Source organism: Eubalaena glacialis, chromosome 13 (assembly GCF_028564815.1).
Source record: "Eubalaena glacialis isolate mEubGla1 chromosome 13, mEubGla1.1.hap2.+ XY, whole genome shotgun sequence".
In the NCBI taxonomy this organism is placed as follows: domain Eukaryota; kingdom Metazoa; phylum Chordata; class Mammalia; order Artiodactyla; family Balaenidae; genus Eubalaena; species Eubalaena glacialis.
The window spans coordinates 54913016-54935419 of record NC_083728.1 but is presented as its reverse complement, the minus strand read 5'-3'; the positions used below and the strand labels follow the sequence as shown (position 1 = coordinate 54935419).

The 22404-nt window shown below is 56.2% G+C and overlaps 1 protein-coding gene across 3 annotated transcripts in view; it reads right to left on the bottom strand.

Moving 5' to 3' along the window:
• Positions 1 to 22404, bottom strand: part of RRBP1 (ribosome binding protein 1) — a 58417-nt gene that overhangs the window by 20936 nt on the left and 15077 nt on the right. For 2 of the 3 annotated variants that reach the window (XM_061209665.1, XM_061209664.1), the window contains exons 2-4: positions 14584 to 16672; positions 2686 to 2834; positions 1494 to 1616 (exon numbers count right to left, since the gene is read on the bottom strand). In XM_061209665.1, coding sequence (XP_061065648.1) covers positions 1494 to 1616; positions 2686 to 2834; positions 14584 to 16651 — 2340 coding nt within the window. In that variant the 5' untranslated portion in view covers positions 16652 to 16672. The remainder of the gene's footprint in view (positions 1 to 1493; positions 1617 to 2685; positions 2835 to 14583; positions 16673 to 22404) is intronic. The other variant, XM_061209663.1, reaches the window with a different exon arrangement.

Below are 22404 nucleotides of genomic sequence, written 5' to 3'. Positions count from 1 at the left end.
AAGACCCCCTGCGGCTCAGGGAGGAGGATGGCGTGGGGGAGGCAGGGCCCCGGCTGGACGCACCGTCGGACGTCTCGCCTCAGAGCCAAGGCCTGGAGCCCCAGGGGCTGCGCCTGTGTCTCACGGCAGGGAGACTGTGCCTGGGCAGGGCTGGAAATGCGTCTGGTCGGGGAGGGGGAGGGGGGTCTGTGGGGCAGCTGCGCTAGGGTTTGGAAACTCAAGTGGCCGCCCCGGAGGGGAGCAGCAAGTCTCCTGCACGGGCAGCAGCACCTAAGGGGTGGCTGGAGACCCCAGCAATGGCCACCATCACCGTCAGAGGCTGCACCTGCTCACTCACGACATGTCCAGCCCACCCTAACCTCAGGGCCCGGCACGAGGAACTGGCCGGGGAGCCACACAGCCACCAGCCACAAGAACAGTCACTCCCCTTTCCTCTCACGTGAGCTTTATTCTGGGGGTCAACACGTTTTCTCAGGTTGTCCAGAAAGAGGATACGGAAGAACGGCCCCCAGAACCACAGACTCCACAGTGGCTGCTGGCCGCGGGCCCTTGGGGCAGGAGGCCTGTGACTCACGGCCCACTTCCATGGTGCAGAGGCTCCTGGCCTGCGACGCGCCAGCAGCCGGGCGGGCAGGGAAGCGCAGTCGGCTCTTGGGAGCAGGGTGAGTGGCTCCGGCCGCCCTGCATCCAACCAGCAACCCGAGGCCGCGAGGGACACTCCCGAGAGAGAGGACGAAGCCCACCGGGCAGGAGGCTGCCCTAGGGGAGGCCTCGGAGACCGGCCTTCCCCTTCCGCCTCCGGGCGGAGCCTGACCAGGAGCGACCACGGCAAAGCCTCGTCTTCCGCTCCCGCCGCCCGTCCGTCCCCCACTGAACAAACCTTCCCGTCTGGCCTGGAGCCACGGCCGTTGCTCAGGACAAACTCTGACACCTCGTGAGCGAGCGACGCAGGCGCCCAGACGTGTGGGACGTTCCGAGGCCCCGGCCGCCTCCCTGCGCCCGCTGGCCCGCGGAGGAGGAGGGGACAGGGCGAGGGCCACGTAGGGCGCGATGCTGGGAAGGGCAGCTTAAACGGGGAGGGACCAGCCCCGCTGCAGGGGACCCGGACCTCCTCCTCACAAGGAGCGGCCGCGTGCCGACCCCTCCTGAACGAGGCCCCAGCCCGTCGGGGCAGCACGGCCCTCGAGACCAGTGTTCACTGGGTACATACGTGTCACGTGCTGAACCACCACGGAACCGCTCCCCAGACAGCAGGGAAGGGGCAGCAGCCCCGCTAAGCCCTCCCCACGGCTTTTTGCTCCAATTCTCAAGAAAAGACCCTGGGACCCACTGTGCCCACCCTCCTCTCAGGGCATCACCCTAAAAAGACGGGGCCACAACCACGGAGCCGACTGTCCCCTCCCACCCGTGTGTTCCCAGTCCCGAGAGGGACCCCGCTGTGCAGGGGTCCTCACGCAGCCACAGCCCCCAGGCCGACCCGGCGCCGGCCCTACCTTGTTGAGCTCCCTCAGTTTGCTCTTGGCGGCGGCCGCGTCCTCCTGCTCCGTAGCCAGCAGCTTCTCCTTCTCTTCCAGCTGGCGTTTCAGAATCGCCACGGGGTCACCCTTCTGAGTGGCCTAGAGATGCCCACAGAGCCGCATTAATGGGGGTGGGCAGACGCCTGGCTTGAGACTCACCCCAACCATCAGACCCCGACCCAAAAGCAGAGCGGCGGGCTGACGGTGCGGGAGCGGCACCATCCCGACGGCACACACTTCTGGGGGCGGCCCCCGCCTCTGCCGCCTGGTCGGCCAGGCCTCGGACCCAAAGCTCCGGACCCCTGGGGTAGTTGTGGGAGCATGGTGCTTCCCTAACCCAGGTCGATGGTGGCCAGGGCCTCTTCCCGGCCTGCTGGGGGCCATCGGCCATCATCTCTGGCTTGGTGCCCATCCCTCAGCTGCTGGGGGCGGCCTGCAGGCTGCCAGCTGAAGCGTGGGGGCCCGGGCGCGGGGTGGGGGTGGGGGGTAGGTACCTGGGGACAGTGGCCTGAGCTGAGTTCAGGCCTCTCTTGTTGGAGGGGAGTGGCCACCTTGACCTCCGGCCACTTCAGGCCCAGGAGATGGCCCAACGCTCACTGAGCGAGGAGCTCCTGTGACCGCAGGACCCGTCACCACTCAGCAAGGGCTGGGGCGGGGGGGGGGTGACCCCAGTGGCCTCAGGACACTCCCAACATCTCTCACCACTGAGGTGCCACAAAATCCTCCAGCAAAGTTACCTACACTTCCAGCTGTTTAAGGAACAAACACGCCCTGCGGCACCTCCTGGGGGCAGCTCGTGGCCATAAGCACCAGACAGAGAGAAACCAGAGAGACAAACACCCTCCTTCCTGAGCCCGAGCTCCGGCCACAAACCAGCGGGGCCCAGCTCCTGGCCCCCCAGACGCCCCACCCCGGCCCTTAACAGCCCTCCTGCTGCAGCGGCTGGGCTGCAGCTGAAGCAGAAGCATCTGCAGGTGAGTCACGCAGCCCGACCTGGGGAGGGGGACAGAGTTCTGCCGAGAGGCAAGCGGAGGTGTTCCAGGAACACTCCGTGCAGCTTGTCAAGGCGGGTGCGGCCAGCCTGCGGGGCACCAACCAGGGGAGGCCGGGGCCCAAGACCAGGAAACCACTGCCACTCACTGGCCGCTGGGGTGGGGGGAGGGCGCACCTTATGCCACGTGTCCTGGACGACACCTGCTTTCTCGGACAGGATCTCGATGAGCCGCTGGGCCTCGCCCTCACTGAACACCATGCTTCCGACCGTGGAGACCAGCGTCTTGTAGGGGAGGCAGAGCGGGCTGTCGGTCTCTGGGGGCCCTGCACAGAAGGGAAGGGGCAGGGACTCATACTCGGGCACCAGCCACCAAGCCCGTCACACCCCAGAGCAGCAGAGGCCAGTCAGAGCCGAGGCCTCTGTCCGGCTGCCCAGGGTCCGCGGGCTGAGTGCAGCGAGCCCGCCCTGGGGTCTCAGGTCCTGTTCAAAAACAGCAGCGGGGAAGGTCCCCAGGAAAGAAAGGCTGAGTATTCCTGGGTTGGAGGAGATGTCCCCCTACTTTTTCATCATCAAAGTGAGCAGACTTGGGCAAGGCATACTTTCCCATAGGTGCTTTTTTCCTTCCTTCTTTTCCCAGCAAACTGCCTGGGCCAGCTCTGGCTGCGCGCCACCCAGCAAGGCTCACGCCCCTGCCAAGACAAAGCCCCACCGTCGGGGAGCAGGAGGCCGCCTCCCCGATGTCCTGGTTCAGACCCTCTATTTCCAGCTCTCCCTGGATGAAGCTTAAGGCAGGTTTCAGGACAGGGATGGCTGGGTTCGTCCAGAACAGGGCTGCCTGCTCGCCGGTCCATTAGCGCATGACCTGCTGGAGGACACAGAGCCATGTGCCAACAGCCAGCTGTCACTCCTGGACGCCCGGCGCCCCCGCGAAAGCTTCACTCTCACGCAGCCCCTCACACAGCCCCAAAGACACGAAAGGGCGAACAGAGACGCCCCGTCTGGCAGCTCCTCGCGCTGAGGCCCCAAACTGCCCACGAGCTGTGGAACGACAGGGCCCCAAACAAGCTGAAACAAAGCCAAGCGGCCGCCTGCAGCAGCACCTGCAGCCAAGCCCACCTCACTGAGGACAGCCAGGGGAAGGTCTCCATGGCAACCTGAAATTCTCTGGCTTGCCACAATATTTTCACTCCCTAGTCACAATATTTTCATTACAAGTCAAAGCACTTAGCAGGATCCCCTAATAAAGGGGACGTGGCATGTGGGCGAGCTGGTTGCTACGAGCACCTTCACTTTAGAACTTTTTACCCCGCGAAGCTCGGGAGTAAAAATAACCATGTTGACGTTAAAGGCCTAGGAGCTTGAGGGTGTCATGAAAACTGGGAGGTGGGGGGAGGCCCCCTTCAGCCTTCATTCTTTTCACTGAAATATGTACGTAAAATAATTTTAACGGTAAACTTCTGCACCCTAGAGACAATTCAAGTACAGCTAAGCCAAAAGAGAAGGAACCACTCGGATGAAAACCTCACGGTCAGCATTCTGGTCTCTGGGCTTCCTGCTCTGCCCCGTCGGCCTGCAGACCGACGTTTCTGCCAGGGTTTTTCAGAAGAGGGAGGTCCGCCGGAGTCAGACTGGGCAGGATGGCCTCTCTGAAGCTGGCCACTCAGATGTTTTCCTCTCTGGACTCAGAGAGGCCTGCTCCTGCGCTGCCCCCAGCCATGCCGGCTGCCAGGCACCTGCCATGTGGCTGGTGGTGGGAACTGGGGTGGCTCCCAGGGGAGCACACACCAGATTCTGAAAACTTGGTATAGAAAAACAAAAGAATGCAAAATATCTGCAATAATTTTTTTATATTGATTGCATATTGAAATGATAGCATTTTGGGTAACTGGGTTAAATGAAATATATAAAAATGAATTCCATGTGTCTCTCATTTGCCTTTTTTAGTGTGGCTCACAGTGTATTTCTGTGGGGCAGGCTGGCGACTCCTTTCCAGCCCTGGGGCCCCAAAGCACCACCTGCTGAAGCCCTGGCAGCCCGGTCCCTGCAGAGGCCCCAGAGTGACCATCCGCCTAGGCCCCAGAGCGCCTGCTGCACTGCCCCCACCCCCGACCGGGGGAGGGGACACAGACCTGGATGACACAGCTACGCTTCCCTATGGAACGCCGCATCTTTCACAGCCACTACCCCAGTGGTCTCACAAATGCATTCCCTCCAGGAGGGCCCTGTGCACAGAACGTTCCTGAGAGTATTCTGGGAGTGTCATTCTAACACACGTTTGTTAAAACTTTCTCATGTAATTATACTAAATTGTATTAGATGTTCTAGTGAACAAAGTCACGAAAACTTGGAACAAGTGGAACACCCCAAAGCTATGTAACAGCAGAACGTAACTCTCCTTGCCCACTCCCCACAGAAACTTCCACGGCCTTCTCCATTCTCATACAAACACTTCAGAATTATTTCTAGAGAGATATGACTTTACATGTTTTCATTAAGGTAAGAACGGTGCCATCTTTATTCTCCCCAAATCAGGGGAAGTAAAACTGAAAGAAAGCAAAGTACTGGGAACCAGAACTCTGGGCCTCATGTGAGTGGCATTTATTTCTGGGTTTCAAGGCCCATGAGGCGGGCACGCTGACCCATACACAAAGGACTAACGTGTCCCCCGGCAAAGGCTCGAAGGCTAGAAATAATCCTTGGGGTTGTCAAATCTTAAGGCCCTAAGAGAAATTTGTCAGAGACTCAACATCTATTCTGTGAAGCCTCAGGCTTTACAAAGACCACGTGGCAGTGAACTCCCGTGAGACGGGAGCAGCCAAGGCTTCGCCCACATTGGTGAGTCTGAAATTCCAGGTACGGACGGGCCCGGAGGCCTTGGGGAGGGACCAGGCAGCAGAAGGGCACGGTGGCCGGGCAGGGCCGGCTTCTCACTGCTCTGGAGTAACGCGGGCTCCTGCCTGGCCAGGGACGCAGCGAACACCCCAAGCGCTGGGCCCTGCAGGGACGGGGCAGCCTCCCCTGAGCGGGTGGCCTTGGCCGTGGTCCTTTCCCTCCAGGCGACAGCTCCCACGGGGTCCAGGTCAGAACCCGCAGAGCTGCGGACGCATCGAGGAGAGCTAGAAACGAGATTGCTGTGTGCCATCTCCTGACCTTTAGTGCTGACAGCTAACTCAGTGAAAAATAAATAAAACCACCACGAAGCTGAACACATCCACGGGCCAATTCCGGCCTGCAGGTCATCCCTGCCCTTGGGCTGTGGGCACCCTGGTCAGAGCAAGGCCCCTGGAGCCAGGTGGTCTGGGCTTGAATCTCGGCTCAGCTCCCTCCCACCTGTGCATCCTTGGGCAAGCGGCTTCACCTCTCTGAGCCTGTTTCCTCGTCTGTGAAATGCGGGCAACGGCAATGTGCTGGGCACAGGGTAAAGCACGGCAGAACCGATCAACAGGGCCAGGAGCACCGCACACCCTGACCCCTCCTTGGGCGGACAGCGCCCCAGTGAGGAACTTGGGTGGGGAGGCAGGGGGTGAAGCAACTCTGCCTTCCTCTGCACCGCCAACTGGCGCCCACGCCCCCGGGGACAGAGCGCTGGGGCCCAAGGCCCCTGCTTGCACCAGTCTTTGCACACGAGCTCAAGCAGGCAGCGCATTTAGGGAAACGAGGGGCCCTCTGCCTCCCTGGGCTCTGGGCTGCGAAGCACTCAGCGATTGGATAATGTGCCTCAAATTCCAAAACTACGCTCCCTTTTGTGACCACGCTGGGAGGCTTAATCACCTAAAATTAAACCTGTCCTGCAAAAAGGGCTTAGGGGTCTCCCCCCTCACCGTCGACCGTGGGGTCTCAGCCACCGGGGACTTGGCGCTGTTTCAGCAGCAGCCCCTCCAGGTCCGGGCCCTGGAAGCCCTGCCTGCTCATGCCCGGCTCAGTCAAGCGACCAGGAGGCGTCAGAACAGCTGCAGGAACTGCGTGCACACAGCTGTGATCGAGGGAGTTACTGCCAGGCCCTGGCACGGGCGTCAAGAGCTCCAGCTCCACTCCAGCTGCTGCTGCAGGTGCCCGGCAGCCCTGTGCAGATGGTCTCCAGACATGAAGTATGCACCTACTGTGTACCCTGCAGTCTGCAAAATCCTGGAAAGGCCTGTGGGACTCCCAGCTAGGAGAGGGGAGGAGACCCCGGACACGGAATCAGGCAGCAGAGCCACAGGGCACCTGGGGAAGCAGCCACGGCAGCAATGCCAGCGAGGCTTTTAATGCAGGAGATGCTTGTGCCAAACACTACCAGGCGGAGAGCAGGTGGGGCCGGGGCTTCCGGAGGGGGAGGGAGTGGCAGGGATGACCCGAGGCTGGTGGAGCAGAGGCAGGTGGCGCTGGCATGGGTCCCAGGGATCCGGGCTTCACCTCGTGGGCAAAGGGGCAGTGCCAGGGAGTGAGCAACGTTTGCACCTAAAGACACCCGGGGGCCAAGGCTGGAGGCAGGTCAGGGAGGAGCCCAGGGCCGGGGCTGAGCGTACTCAGGAAGCGGGGTGGCGGTGACAACCCAGGGCTCTGACAGCAGACAGGGGTGGGGTCCTGGAGGCCGGAGGAGAACTCCAACGGCAAAGACGCTCACGTCCCAGGGAATGTGCAGACCGGTTCTGAAGGCCTCTGCTCACACACACAGGTGCAGGCCGAATGGCAGCTGCTAGCTCGGGACCTTGCAGGGGCGTCACCCCAACAGTGTGGGTGGGGGACCTGCATGCTCCCCCCAACAGGAAGCCAGACCCCAGCATCGGGAAGCCCCCCAGGACATCCCCAATCACCTGAGCCAAACTGAGGTCAAAGGCCAGGGCCCCAGGAAGGGCCCCTGCGCCTCCTAGAAGCCCAGCACTTCCCAAGCAATCGTCAGATTCAGAAACAGAGCCAAGCCCCCGACTCCCGCTGACCCCAAGTCCAGAGGGCAGCCACCGTGTCCAGAAACGAGGAACCTGGGCCACCCCCCCAGCTGCACGTTCACGGACAGTGGCCGTGAAGGGTTCTCCTGAGCCTTCGGGCAAGCAACCCTTCGAGGCCCTCGATGGAAGATCCACCAAATGCGTCAAGAGACGCAGCTGCAGCTCCTGCCACCCTCACAGCTGCTGGTCTGCACCATGGCGGTCAAGGGCAGCACGCACATGGCCGACCCCAAGCCCGGCTCAGGCTGAAGCCCAGCACTGCCCAGGGCTTCTGCCTCCCGACAGGGTGCAGGCCTCAGATCAGCGGCTGCACTGGACCCTGGCAATGGCGTTTTAAGTGCACTGGAGCAAAGAACAAATAATGTCAAGAGCAACCCTACTTGGGGCCTTTGAATCAGGCCTTTTCATCTGGTTGGAGAAAAAAGTAATCTCTTGACAAACTGGGAGATTGTACACATAATGACGTCTAATGGAGTTTTTAAAAAATCCTATAAATTGAATGACTGTATTTTTCCCTTTATACTTTTGCTTTTCCCCCCAAATTTTAACAATATCAATTTTAAATCTGAAAAAAGAACTAAAGCACATCACAGTATTTCTTAAAGAAATACAACCCCTGGAGGGCCTTTGCGCAAGCTCCTTCCTCGGGCCTGAGGGGACCAGGAGGTCTGACCTACTGCCTGCGGGAAGGACGGGGGACATACAACCTCGAGCCTCCTGCCCTGGCAGTGATGGGAGCCACAGCGCCACCCCGTTTGAGAGGACTGAACGGAGAGCCCTGGAAGAACGTCTTCCAGCAGCTTCTCTGAGACGTGACACCAGACTCGCTTCCCCAGGGGATGTTTTGTTCTTTCAAAAAGAAGAAAGGGAAAAGTTGAGTCTGAAGAACTTACACAGAAAGTGAAAAAAGCTCATGAGCTCTGCAGTTTTCTTCAGAGCTTCAGACCCTGAGAAACTAAGTTAAGTTCAAAAGAGAGGCTCAAATGTAATCTCCACACACCCCCTCTGTGCCTCGGCCTGTGCGGGAGGGGCAGCTGCTGGTGGCCGAGCCTGGGCAGGCGCAGACGGACACCCAGGCCCAGGGTCCCAACTCTCCCTTCTGGGAAGTCTTGAAACAGAGCTGAGCTTTGGTTTCTGCTGTCCTAAAACAGGTAAAAATACAAACCCACCTTAAAGGAAGTTGGGGGATAAATGCACAGAAAGAGCCCCTCCCCACACACCAGGCTGGAGCGCAGTGGGGCCCATTCCCCGGGACCCCGGCCTCAGGCATAGCAGCCCGCGGGGCACAAAGGATGGGGGGGCGGTGGGACAGCAGGAGGCAGTGGTACAGCTACTGTCCAGTCACACGGCTCAAGATGAGGCCCTGCGGGCTACAGACACCCCGACTGAAGGTCTCCTGGTGGGTCCGGCCCCTGCCCTGTTACGTTACAGAACATGACCCTATTCCTGCACCTCCCGGGGTCCAGCAGTGGCAGGAGGCCTCTCACAGCACAGAGCTGACACCCCTAGGATGCTGCCAGGTCCCAAATGCAGGAACTACCTTTATCTCTCATCTGACCTCAGTCACCACCATCTGCTGGGTGCCCAGGGGCTGGGGCAGCCCAAGAAGCACTGGCCACTTCCCTTCCTCAACCTGCGCCCCCGAAGGAGCAGGAGTTCTCTCTGCAGCTCAGAGGATGCTCAGGGACCTGAGGTCAGGGCTGGGCTCGCTCCTGGCGCCTGAAGGCGTGGGACCTCCACTTTGGTACAAGGAGGGCCTGTTTCTTCAACTCACAGACAAATAATGGAGTTTTGGTTTCTCTTCCATTAACAAGAATACATGTTACAGAAAAACTGGAAAATGCAGAAGGGTGAAGGGAAGAAAATAAAATTCACCCACAGTCCTCCCCGCAAAGATGGCCCTTCTGCCCCGTGGACCTGTGAGCGCATCGGACTCAGCCGTCGTGGGGTCGTGCGGGCCGGTCTGAGGGTACCTCCACCTCCTGGAGGCTGGCTGGGCCCTGACGTGATGGCCTCTGGCCCCCGGTAGATGGCCCGCATCCGCGTTAAGGGCCAGGGTCTGGCATGATGCCAGGCACAGAGTCCAAGAGGAGGACCGCCCGGCCTCAGCCTCGCTCGGCAGTGATACCCGCAAACCAAGCCCCCGTGGCAGCATGAGTCCCAGGGCTCGGGCCCAACTCAGTTTCCAGAAGGTGCCTCCTGTCTGGCCCAAGTCTGGGCATCCAGTTCCCCAGGCCTGGCCCGCACTGTGTTTGCGTGGACTCCCTTCCAGGAGCTGAGGAACGGCCCTGCCCAGACGGCCCCAAACCACCCCCATGTCCGCTCATTTCCTGGGCAAGAAGCGTGCTTTCCTGATGAACACGAATACTTGCCGCGGTGGCTCTCGGAGAACAAACCAGCAGAGGCCTGGACAGTGCCGCTGACTTGGAAGCTTCAGTTCTGGAAGTTTCCACTTCGTTACGATTCCGTGAATCCCCTCTTCTCCAGACACTGGGAAAAGAATCCGTGCTTCTGTTTCAAAACCAAGTGTTTTCTCGTAGTCCACACCTGGGCTCCTGACGGCCCTGAAATCGCCACCATCTCCACGGAGCCACGTGAGCCGAGGTCAGGTTGGCGGGCAGGGGGCGCTCGCGTGGGCCCATCACCGCGGGAACCGTCCGCTGCGCCAGGCCTCCAGAGGGTAAGGCAGATAGAGCTTGTCTTCCTAAATTAAGAATGCACCTGCTTTCTGACTTAGCAATTACCTACCTAGGAATTTACGTTACAGAGATACTCACCCAGTGATACATGTACGCCACTGCAGCATTAATTTTAGCAGCAAAAGAACGGCACACTGCTTCATGGCATTTAAATAAATGACGTTATGGTCACGCCGTGGGCTATGATGCAGCTGAAAGCGGCAGCCCTAGGGTGCGGTGAGGAACAAAGGAGGCAAGTCCATCTCTGCAGCGCAGGCCCACTGCGTGTGCCGTGTGATGAGCGGGGCATCTCCGGGGCCCCCCAGGAGGTGGGTGGTGGCTGCGATGGAGTGGAGAGGAAGACTCTCAATTCTTACCTTCCACGCTTCCATACTGTTTGAATTTTGTTTGCTGCAAGCACGCATTTACACAATAAATTTTAAAAAGGATTAGGAAGGTGGGTGTTCACTGTCAAGTCTGGTCAGGGACAAGGGGTGAAAACCTGTCACACAGCCTCGATTTGCTCCTGTAGGAAGATCAGATCAGAAGTTCCGGAATAGCTCCAACTCGGGCCCGCAGAAGTGTGTCCCGTGCCCGATCTCCTCTGGGGCTCCTGTCAGCGGAGGCCCTGCCGGGACAACCAGGTGTCAGGTAAGGCCTGGACAACTGAGGGAGCCACCCCAGCTCCAGGGCTGGTCCTGCTGCTGACGTGCCACATGTGTGGGCCAGCCACAGGCTCTGGGAGCTCACTCACGGCTTCTGTGATGTGTGGGACAACGGGGAGCTCACTCCCACCCCACTCAGGACACAGACAGAACAAAGACGGAGGAACTCCTGACGCCACCACAGGGCTGCAAAGACAAGTCCATTTTCACGGGGCCTCCTGCAAGGTGACCCAAGAGGCCCCCTCACTCCCGATGGCTCTTGTTTAGAAAAGCTTTGTCCAGTAGAACCTTCTGTGCTGATGGAGATGGTCTTCATCTGCACTGTCCAAACGGGTAGCCACTGGCCCTGTGGAACTACTGAGACCTTGAGTGCGGTTTTCACTTTGACTTTTGATTGATTTGAATGTTAACTGGCCCCACGTGACCAGCAGCTCCTGTACTGGTCAGCGCAGCCCCAGAACCTAGCTCTCTGGTGCCAACGGTTAAATCTCGTGGCCCTGGACCCTCCCCTGCCCGAGTCCAGGTTCCCTCCCCCAAGCTCTCTTCCTGGCCTGCTCCACACCAGCGATGCAGACCCCCTCCCCAACCATCTCCCCCATCCCCGCAGCATGATCATCAGGACACCTCACCCCCCAAGGCATTCACACCTCCAGGCCCCCGAGTTTCTGGATGCCCAGGGCCAGTCAGCCAGCGGGGATCTGTCCACAGTTCCCTCGAGGGGGTACCCATGGCCCTGAAGAAATGGGGTGGGCGGCCCCCAAACCGACTGAGTCCCGGCTGGCAGGCAAGGAGGTCAAGGGCAGGCAGCTGGGGTGACCTCAGCCTTTCAGGTCAAGGGAGGAAGGCGGAACACGAGGTGTAACTAAGTGAAGGGAACGCGGCCTGCTTCTCACTGGGCAACGCAGCCACAGGGGCAAAAAGCTCGATGTGAGTCAGATGAACTGGACCCCGAGCTCCACAAACAAGCTGTGATCGCAAGGGAAGTGTGAGCCGGTTCCATGAGCCACGGGAAAAGCCGAGCCGCCCATCCACACCCGTCCTCGTACCCTCAACCACCATGGCTGTGGCGGACGTGGCTCAGCGGGGAATGCGGGGGAAGTCAGAGCGACAGGCTCACCGTGCCCTCGGGAAGCGGTCCTTCACAGGCGCAGCTGCAAAGCTGCTCGAAGCCAAGCCCTTACAGAAAGAGCCCACCTCCCTTTCCTGCCCCTGCCCCCACCCCCAGCAGACTCGGGGCCCTGACCATCCCTGCAACAGCACCGGCATCTCCGGGGAGCTGCTTAGAAATGCAGCACCTCGGGCCCCGCTGGGAACCACTGAGTCTTTATCTTAACAAGACCCTGCACGTCAAAGCCTGAGAAGCCCTGCCCTGGGGGGATCTCCACGGAGATGGGGGGTGGGAGGGCAGCAGCGGACAGGGCCTGCATCCATCTCGAGGGCCCACCAACCGTGGGAAAACGGGGGAAAGCACGCGGGGCACGTTCAGGAAAATGAAAAACCACAAGCGTGTTCCCGTTTCTGACTCTTCAGAGTTGAAGAATGAAGCAATTCACCGCTCAGGTGTCACATCACCCGCAGGCCACCCGGTGTGGCTGTGTTCTCTTTGGGGCCTGTCCACATGCTACGTGGCTGGCCGTGTGGCCCAGCGCCCTGCCCTTCGTGATTTTCTCCCTGCAACCTCGGAGTCACAGCCCCCTGCCACCTGAGTTGATCAGTACTAATTTCGGCCATCTTTCCTATTTTCTAGGGTTTGATTTCTTTTTACGTTAACTCTAATTGATACATACCTGACATTTTCACAGGGGCTAAGCAGACCCTTCCAAACCTTAAACATCCTGCCCAGGATCACTGCCTTGACCTGTCCCCTCCCCGCCCTGAAGCGCAGGTGAGATGCAGTCTAGTTAGGACCACTCTCTTCCCTGACCTGCTGGCCTCGGTCCAGCACCCTACCGTAATTACAATAGTTTGGGACTGTGTTCACACATCAGAAGACCGGCCTTAAAAATCTATTCAGTATTCTTACTTATTTTTCCCTCCAGAGGGGACTTTTAAGCCCACTGAAATTTTGGCAGGAAGAATAGTAAACTACTAAGTTAACTTGGGAGTGACTATCATTTTATCTGTAATATTTAATCTTTCTTATCCTGAACCATGGTATTTTTTCTGTTCAAATTTCCTCTTATACCACCTCAGGCGAGCTGCTCTGTGGGTTCACACGGGTCGTAAGTTAGGTCTTCCTCCCAACAAGGTTCTTTATTACCTGCAAATTAGGACAATTTTGCCTTCCTTTCTAATATTATCATGTTTCTGTTTCATACCTTACTTCAATGGCCAAAGCCATACACAGTAACGATGACCACAGGAAGCTCTAGTCTGAACACACCTGATGCGCGAGAAGCCAGAGAACAGGCGGCTCTCACCTGCATCCCCGTCTTCTGCCTCGAATGCCCTCCTCCCAGGGTCAAGTGGAGCATCACCGTGAAGACAGGGCAGCGTGCTCTCCCTCCGCCACGGAGTCAGGGCTGAGGCTGAGCGCCTGGGCTTTCAAAGGGCCTGAGAGGCTGACGTGGCCTGTGGGGCAAGGTGGGCCAGTCCCTGACCCTCACGTGGGACGAGTGTCGCCTGAGTAAATGTCCCCCCAGAAGTTGGGGCGGAGGAAACAGCAAAGCGGATACAGCTTCACAGAGGGACAAACGTAGGGCCCTGCCTACCTGGCACAGGTCCAAACGTTTCAAAGCCCCTAATGTACCTCACCGAGACAAATGCAATTAATTTTCCAAATCAACTAATGGCTAATCTAAGAAAGAAAAAAATCTAGAGAGAAAGAGAAAAAGAGAGAGAGAGAGAGAGAGAAAGGGAGGGAGGGAGGAAGAAAACAGACTACTGTATCAAGTGAGTGATGAATATGAAAGAGGAACTCACGGGCCCAATTTCTACAGTAATCCGTACTAAAAAGATAACGGAAAATCATGTTCTACATTATCTAACATATGTATCTGATACATAATATCTATTTTAATGTTCTATTAATGCTCCATTACATAACGGGGGCGGGGGGGTAGCGAAGAGGGAAAACTGGGAGGCAGGGGTGTGGATGCCATTGTTTCTCAGAAACGTCATCCTACTGCTATTCATGCAACAAACATCTAGAAAAGAACAAAGCTATGCTAAAGCACCAGGTGAGGTAAGAACGCAGAACAGGCTGACGCAGCCAGACGTTTGAGAAAGACTGCAAGACACGGAACTGTCCTAGACTGACTGGGTGGTGGATGGAGTCACGGCTCCTAATTCCTCACCTCTACTCAACTCACACCTTTTCCCAGGTCACTCTGCAGTCCCTCCCACTGGGGACAGTAGACTTCCTGCCCCTTGACTCAGGCTAAGTCTCACGGCCTGCTCTGGCCAACAGGATGCTGGTTTGAGCAGTGCCCTTTCACAGCTCTGCCACAACCGTGGGAGGGCCTCTGCCCTCGAGAGTCACTGATGCCTCGGCCAGGGCCCCAGAAGAAACACGTAGAAGAGACCTATGTTCAACCTGCAGCAGGAGCTGAACCAGTTAAACTGCAGCATGAAGCAGAGCCACCAGCCGAGATAACCCCGACCAGTCAACCTCCAGCCAAGTCAACAGAAACACGAGCAGGAATAAACGACTGACACTGTAAGACCCTGAATTCTGGTATGTTTGTTATGCAGCCATGTGGCAATAGGTGACTGATACAGACGGCTTCCCCAAAGGGAATCCATAAGCCACTTAAAGACAGCTTTTCCCTCCAAATTCATAAAGAAATCAAAGCCACTCACCAGGCTCACCTTTCTTCTTAGACCCAGACTTCTTCTTCGCAGGAGCCTCTTGCTTTGGTGCCTCCTGGCTCTGGACCATATCTGCATTTTTGCCCTGGATAGGAGCTGACTCTGCCTTTTTACCCTGATTGGCAGATGCATCCACCTTTTTGCCCTGGTTGGGGGACCCTTCTGACTTTCTGCCCTGGTTCAAGTTTCCCTCTGCCTTTTTGCCTTGATTGGGGGCCCCTTCTGCTTTTTTCCCCTGGTTTGCAACACCTTCCGCCTTTGTGCCCTGATTAGCAACCGAATCTGCCTTTTTGCCCTGATTCTGGCCCCCCTCCGCTTTCCTGCCCTGGTTGGGGGTCCCCTCTGCCTTCTTGCCCTGGTTGGAGGCCCCTTCTGCCTTCTTCCCCTGGTTGGGAGCCCCCTCTGCCTTCTTCCCCTGGTTGGAGGCCCCTTCTGCCTTCTTCCCCTGGTTGGGGGTCCCCTCTGCCTTCTTGCCCTGGTTGGGGGTTCCCTCTGCCTTTTTACTCTGGTTCTGAACCACTTCTACCTTTTTGCCCTGATTGGGGCTCCCCTCTACCTTTTTGCCCTGGTTTGGGGTACCCTCCTCTTTTTTGCCTTGATTCTGAGCTCCCTCTGCCTTTTTGCCCTGATTCTGGGCCCCCTCGGCTTTTTTGCCCTGATTCTGGGCCCCCTCTGCCTTCTTGCCCTGGTTCTGGGGCCCCTCTGCCTTCTTGCCCTGGTTGGAGGCCCCTTCTGCCTTCTTTCCCTGGTTGGAGGCTCCTTCTGCCTTCTTGCCCTGGTTGGGGGTCCCCTCTGCCTTCTTGCCTTGGTTCTGGGCCCCCTCTGCCTTCTTGCCCTGGTTGGGGGTCCCCTCTGCCTTCTTGCCCTGGTTCTGGGCCCCTTCTGCCTTCTTTCCCTGGTTGGAGGCCCCTTCTGCCTTCTTGCCCTGATTCTGGGCCCCCTGTGTCTTCTTGCCTTGGTTGGGGGTCCCTTCTGCCTTCTTTCCCTGATTCTGGGTCCCTTCTGCCTTCTTTCCCTGATTCTGGGCCCCCTCTGTCTTCTTGCCCTGATTCTGGGCCCCCTCTGTCTTCTTGCCCTGGTTGGGGGTCCCCTCTGTCTTCTTGCCCTGGTTGGGGGCCCCCTCTGCCTTCTTGCTCTGGTTCTGGGCCCCCTCTGCCTTCTTGCCCTGGTTGGGGGCCCCCTCTGCCTTCTTGCCCTGGTTGGGGGCCCCCTCTGCCTTCTTGCCCTGGTTCTGGGCCCCCTCTGCCTTCTTGCCCTGGTTGGGGGCCCCCTCTCCCTTCTTGCCCTGGTTCTGGGCCCCCTCTGCCTTCTTGCCCTGGTTGGGGGCCCCCTCTCCCTTCTTGCCCTGGTTCTGGGCCCCCTCTGCCTTCTTGCCCTGGTTCTGGGCCCCCTCTGCCTTCTTGCCCTGGTTCTGGGCCCCCTCTGCCTTCTTGCCCTGGTTGGGGGCCCCCTCTGCCTTCTTGCTCTGCATAGCACTGGTGGCAGAGGCACTGCCCTTGGCACCCACTGGGGACACAACCACCATAGGGACCTCCTTGGGAGCGGCTTCCAAAATGGCAGCCTTTGAGGCAAGAACCTGGATGGAATTTACTACAGAACTGACTGCTGGTTCCACCTTTGCCACTTTTTTCTCCTTCTTCTTTTTGTCCTTAGGGGAAGAAGCCGGCTTCTCCTGGGGCATGGCTGGTACTGTGGCTACAGGGGGAATGACCACGGGGGACTGGACTGGGGTTGGAGCCACCACCACTGCAGGCGCCCGCACTGGGTCCTTGGGGAGGATGGTCACGTTGGGGCCTGGCTCATGGTCAGGTATCTTCCCGTTGGGTTTCTCGTCCTTTTTCTTGGTCTTTCCTTTCTTCTCCACTGTTTTCTCCTTCTTTTTCTTCTCCACTTTCTGGTGGTGAGTCTTCGCCATCTCCTTGCGCTGGTTGGCTAGAGCTTCTTCATACGACGTCTCCTTCATGGAGAACGTCGACACCAGGAAGATGCCGATGGCGGAAACAACCATGAATCCACCAAAGACCACAACCCCCAAGGTCTGGGTGTCGTAAATATCCATCCTGGTTTGCTTTCCTTTCACCTGCCAAATACATACATGTCAATTACTTTTTGTAGAAACTGAGGTATTCAACAATCGCCACCCCCACCCCCTAACACCTGACTTACAGTTTCACTAATTCTTCAGACTGATAAAGTGAAGGAAGAAACAAACTCAGGCCATCTCCGACGTCACCCATTCTCCCCGCCCCCTTCAGAAGTGAGCAACTCTTACATAAGATATTCCATTAGTGCCGGGACATACAAAGCCATGGAGAGACGGCAGCGAGGAGCTCTATAACCAGGGCACATAACACCCAGGAGACTCAGATGCCGTGATCCCAGTTCACGATGTTCCCCACCACAGGGGTCAAAGATACACATGAGCACAAGCACCGGCCAGGTGTGAGACAATTGGGAGTAGTGAGGACTGTGGCAAACTGTCCCACTACATTAGGGCCAGATGACGCCCAGCCACAGCTGATTACTGTAGACATGCGGGCACTGTGTTGAGAGATCTTTTGCTTTCTCACATTAGGACAGAAATTTTTTTTCCCTTAACGTGAAGTTGACTGATTTTAAAAATACCATGTGAGTCAAACCAAACACGGCTGCCGGCTCTCAGCCACAGCGTCCAGGCCAGCAGGCCCTCGCGAGCCATCTGACTCTGCTGCCTCCATTTCCTCCAGTGCTGATAAACACAACTACCCAGGGCCAAAGATGAGAACCTATGCATTACAATCTGGAAAGGTGATCAAAATTTGGTGAGGAAAAATGGCCTTTAACCAGTGATAGCTCCGAAGAGCTATGCAACCTGCAAACTTGCACATTAGGAAACAGGAAATATCAGTCTTGGGAAGCCGACCAAGTAAGACTCCAGGTTTGGAATTTCACATCCAGAGGCTGCAAAGAGGGAGGAGGACAGTGCCACCAGGTCCACTCCTCGCCCTGGGGAGCGGACCCTTTGCCGATGACACACTCCCAGCCAAGAGGATGAACCACCCCTTCTTGCTGGCCGGGGACCAAAGTCCATAGGGTCAGAGGTGGCCAGGTCCACACCCATCAGCTGTCAGCCGGGCTAAATCTGACTTCAGTGAGAAACTCCAACAGGTTCATTTCTTGGATACATTCAACTTTTATCAACTAATTTTGATGCTACTACAATCACATTCCAGTCCCCTGAACTGGGGAGTGAGAAACAGCTCCCCCGGGAGGACCAGCAGTGGACCTGAGAAGGGAACGCAATAGTGAGAGGTGGGGGACAAAGGCAGAAAGGGGGAGAGCTGAACGGCCCCCGGGTCCCCAGAGCCGGGATAGGCCGGGCCCAGGCTTCTCGGTGGCTTAAAAGTTGAGATTCCTCTTCCAGTGGCAGTGGGGGTATCTAACCAACAGTCGTGAAATCCAAATTTTGACATTAGGGCATTTGAAAGGAGGGACTGAGCAGAGAGACTGTTGTAAATGACTCAGCATTGTGTTCTAGAACAAACGCACAGTTTCGCCGTCTTTCTACAAAACCCTTGCGGGAAGAGGGTGGAACGTGCTCTGCTCTCCATGGTGGTAAGTCCCTCAGCTGCGGCTGTGACACTTACTTCACCCAGACTGTCGCCGGGCCTGCAGCTCCAGGCCAAGCTCCACATTCCACTCCTCAGGCCCGAGGTGGACTCCTGGGGCAGCGGGCTCTGACCCCGGGCCATGGGTTCTGGCAGCGAGATGCACAGCCAGGGCCCCTCACACATGACAGTCGGGAGAGGCCACCCCACACGAGCCCTTCGGGATCCTCGCAGCCGAGTGTGCAAAAGGCCTGGAGGGGGGTCCCGTGGGCGGGAGGACAGGGGCAGGAAGCTGGAACGTTCCAGGCCCCGTTCTAACCCCGCTGCTTGGAGGGCGTCCACCAACCGAAACTCCGGGTCCTCACAAGCACCCCTCAGAACTTCACGTTTCAGGTACAAAGCAACACCATAATCACTATATCCATCCTATTCAGATGACAAAAACCCTTTGACCTTCTGTACAGCACAGGGAACTCTACTCAGTGCTCTGTAATGACATACATGGGAAAAGAATCTGAAAAAGAATGGATATAAAAATCCTTTGAAACACCCCTTTCTCCAGAGGCAGCACCACGCCAGGGGCCCGGGTCACCCCAGCTGAGGGTCCGTAAGCCCCGGGTGGCGTCCGCAACAAGTCCTGGAGGGCGGGTCCCCTGGAGCCCCAGGGCCACCAGCCCCCATGATGGGTGCCTGCCTCCCACCGTGGGCTCTGCAGACGTGTGGTTTGGTGAGAAAAGCCACGGTTGAAAAGTCAGCTTTGACTCTCAAGTTAGGCAAACACGGGATACAAAAATATATTCTCTGTCAGGGGCACAGAGTGGAGAAAAGCCAGCTGGGAGAGCATTTCCCTCCACAGTGGACAGACGGACGTCTGAGTCCATCACAGATGTGTCTTCCCAACTCTGCAGGACCGCTGCTCCAGAAAGAAATTGCATCCCCACCACTAACTCCTGAGTAAGAGTTTCTTTGAAAGGACGCTTTCACAGGAAAATGAAAAGCCCTAGAGTTGTGGTAACTCAGTGAAACAGTGAAGGCTCAGGACACATCACCATCACCACGGACAGCCAAGAAGTCGAGGTGGAAACCGCCTTCCCGCTGCCCCGCAGAGTCGGCTCCTGCTCGAGGGGCGGGAGTACCACCCGTGCTCACAGGCACAGCAAAGCCAGCAATGCCTCCAAGGACGCTCTCAAGGTCAGCCTTCAAGGTCAGCCTTCCGGCGCTTCGCTTCTGAAATCCCCACCATGGTAAAAGGCCCCCAGCAGGGATCTCCCACAGGGTTTTCCCAAGGGCCGTGCCCAGGAGGGCAAAGAATCCGGCCAACCGTGCCACCGCATCCTGTGTGGGCTGACCACAAAGAACCTGCACTCTGTCAATCCCGGAAACTTCTATGAAATGTGCACTCTTATTTACTATGGCCAGTCTGCTTAGAATGCAAAGCAGAAAGGTGAAGGCCCACCAGGGCAGGGAGCAGGAGACTGCCCAGAGGCTCGGGGACCACTCCCAGGCTTGGCCAGCTGATACCCCCGGGGCCACCTCGGGGCTCCTGAGAGAATGGCTTTCCTCTGTTCCTGGGAGTAAGGACTCGGGAACAGAAGTTAAGTGGACGCCCCAGGCACGGACTACATTTGCTGATTCGTGTGGCCCGACCTGGCTTGTCCAGTCTGGCCAGTTCAGTCCAACTTGGCAATGGGGATCTGGGGACGTTTTGTGAAAAGGCCCCTCAACAGCACCCTGGGGTGGGGTCTCATCACTCTCCAGCTGCTCCTCGGGGGCCACGTGTGGGCACTTGGAGAAGCCATGGCAGGGGTGGAGACGAAGCCTCCCGACTGAGCCCAAGCCCCACTTCCTGGGCGTTAGGTGACTTACCAGGAAGGCACAATCTGAAACACAACGACGATAAAATGGAGACACTAGCAGATACGGCTGCATCAGGATCACTGTCTCCTTGTTTTTGTAAATATTATGAAATATTTCAAATATACGGAAGATTAAGAAAAATATCGTGAACGTCCATTTACCTACCACCCAGGTTTAGCAAATCCAAACATCTTTCCCCATTTACTTGAGACACATATATGTAGTATCTCATCCTTCTCTCCAGAGAGAACCAACACTCAGAATGCCACCACTTCCACACGCGTGCGTGTGTACTTACACATGTCCAGCACCGCTACGGTGAGGGCTGCGTGAGATACCACTGTGGGCATCACCGGGCAGCATTTCATCCTCTAGGACACACCGCCGGGCCCAGGGCTGCTCCCCCAGGGCAGTGCTGCGAGCCCCGCCCTCCGCGTCCCGCACCATCTCCTCCTGCGCTCACACCCGGATGCGTCCCCATGTGCCTCCCATGGTGAGCAGCCCTTCACGCTGCTTCCACGACGTTGTCTGCTCATACCCTTGGCCCATTTTCTAAAGGGTTGTCTTTTTCTCTCATTTGTAGGTGTCCTTTACACATTTGGATATTAACCATTTGTATCCAAGTCTGTGGTTTCTTTTTCAACCAATTTTGTTTGAAAAACTGTTTCACTGTTTTGTTTTACAGTGTTTTCTTGTTTCATTGCTACCACCCCAGAGTCAAAGAGAACCTGTTTCCTTTTTCTTTTTTTAAGGAAAAATCTGTTGCTATCCTTTAAATCTAAATAATTACTCAGTTGTGTTGGAGAAAGGCAAGGAGGCAAAAGGAACAAAGGGGTTGATACAGAGTGAAAACCTCCCTTACACCCCTGACTCTCAGCCACCCAGGTTCCAACCACTGGGAGAAAAGTCCTTTCACTGTTTATTTTCTTCTACAAACTTCAGAACACTTTTCATAGTTGGGTTTCTAATCACCTGGGATCTACTCTGGCATAGGACAGGAAATAGGGTCAGCTTCCCCCACGGCTTAAGTTACCCAGCGCCCCTTCCGGACTGGTCCATCCCCCCTACCCCCCGACTTTCACAGCCGCCTCTGTCCCATCTGGTTTGCAGTACACGTGGATCCCTCACCGGACTCACACTTTGTTCCACCTACGTGTTATTTACGCCCTGCATCAATACTACATTTTGGCCTATGCATCCCTTCCAAAAATTCTACTGGAACTTTTATTTGAAACACACTGAATTTACAGGTGAACATGGGGAGAGCCGATGCTGTATACTATGGGAGCTGTCGGTGAATGGAGCGTGTAGCACTCCACTTATTTCAACGTTCTTTTATACTTGCAGGGAGCTTTTATGATCTTCTCTATAGAAGTCTTACACATCTTTTTTGTTGTTAAGGTTATTGCTATTTTTAAATGTACTAGAAAAAGATATCTTTTTCTTTTTCTAGCTACAACCAGCAAAGTTATTCATTTTTGCATGTGTCGTTTACCTAAATATTATGCTAAACTCTCGTCAAATCCAGGAGTTTGTGGATTCTCTTCAAGAAAAATCACCTATGAAGAGAGTAATTTCTTGCTTTCTAAGCCACGCCATCGCTTCTCTCTCGTCTCACAGAGCCGGCTCCAGGCTCGCTGGTCTCACGGCCGAGTCTCCACTTCTGATCCTTCACTGTTAGATGCTGTGTTGACTGTAGGCTTTTGGTAGAAACCTTTGATCAGGTTAAGCTATCTTATATTCCTAGCTACCTTTCCTTTTTTAATAGGGTATTAAATTTTAGCAAATGCTTTCTCTTTACCACCTGACATTTAATCTGAACTGGATTGAATTAAAAGAATATATTCTAATGTTAACTCACAGATGGTTCTGATGGTGTAAACACTTCTTGACGGTGGGTCTTTTCTTTTCTAATCCCTCACTAGATTTGGTCTGTTCACATTTTTATGTGGGATTCGGGTGGCTGTGCTGTCAAGTGGGGGAAGTCAGAGCTCATTCTCAGACTGTTCTTACGCAGTCTTGGTAGCAAGGTCACTTCAGTCCCATAAGATGAGCTACAGAGCACCCCTTTTCCTCCATCCTTTGTAGGTTCACAAGAACTTGCCTGTAAAACTGTCAGAATCTGGTTTTTCGAGATCTGTTCTTGGAGGGGGGAGAGTGGGTAGAGAGCTGATTTTTCTTTAACTGAAGTATAGTTGCTGTATTTATATAAGTTACAGGTGTACAATACAGTGATTCACAATTTTGAAAGGTTTTTAAAGTATAAACCTACTCCATTTATAGTTATTATAAAATATTGGCTATACTCCCCATGTTGTACAATAGACCCTTGTAGCTTATTTTATATCTAATAGTTTGTGCCTCTTAA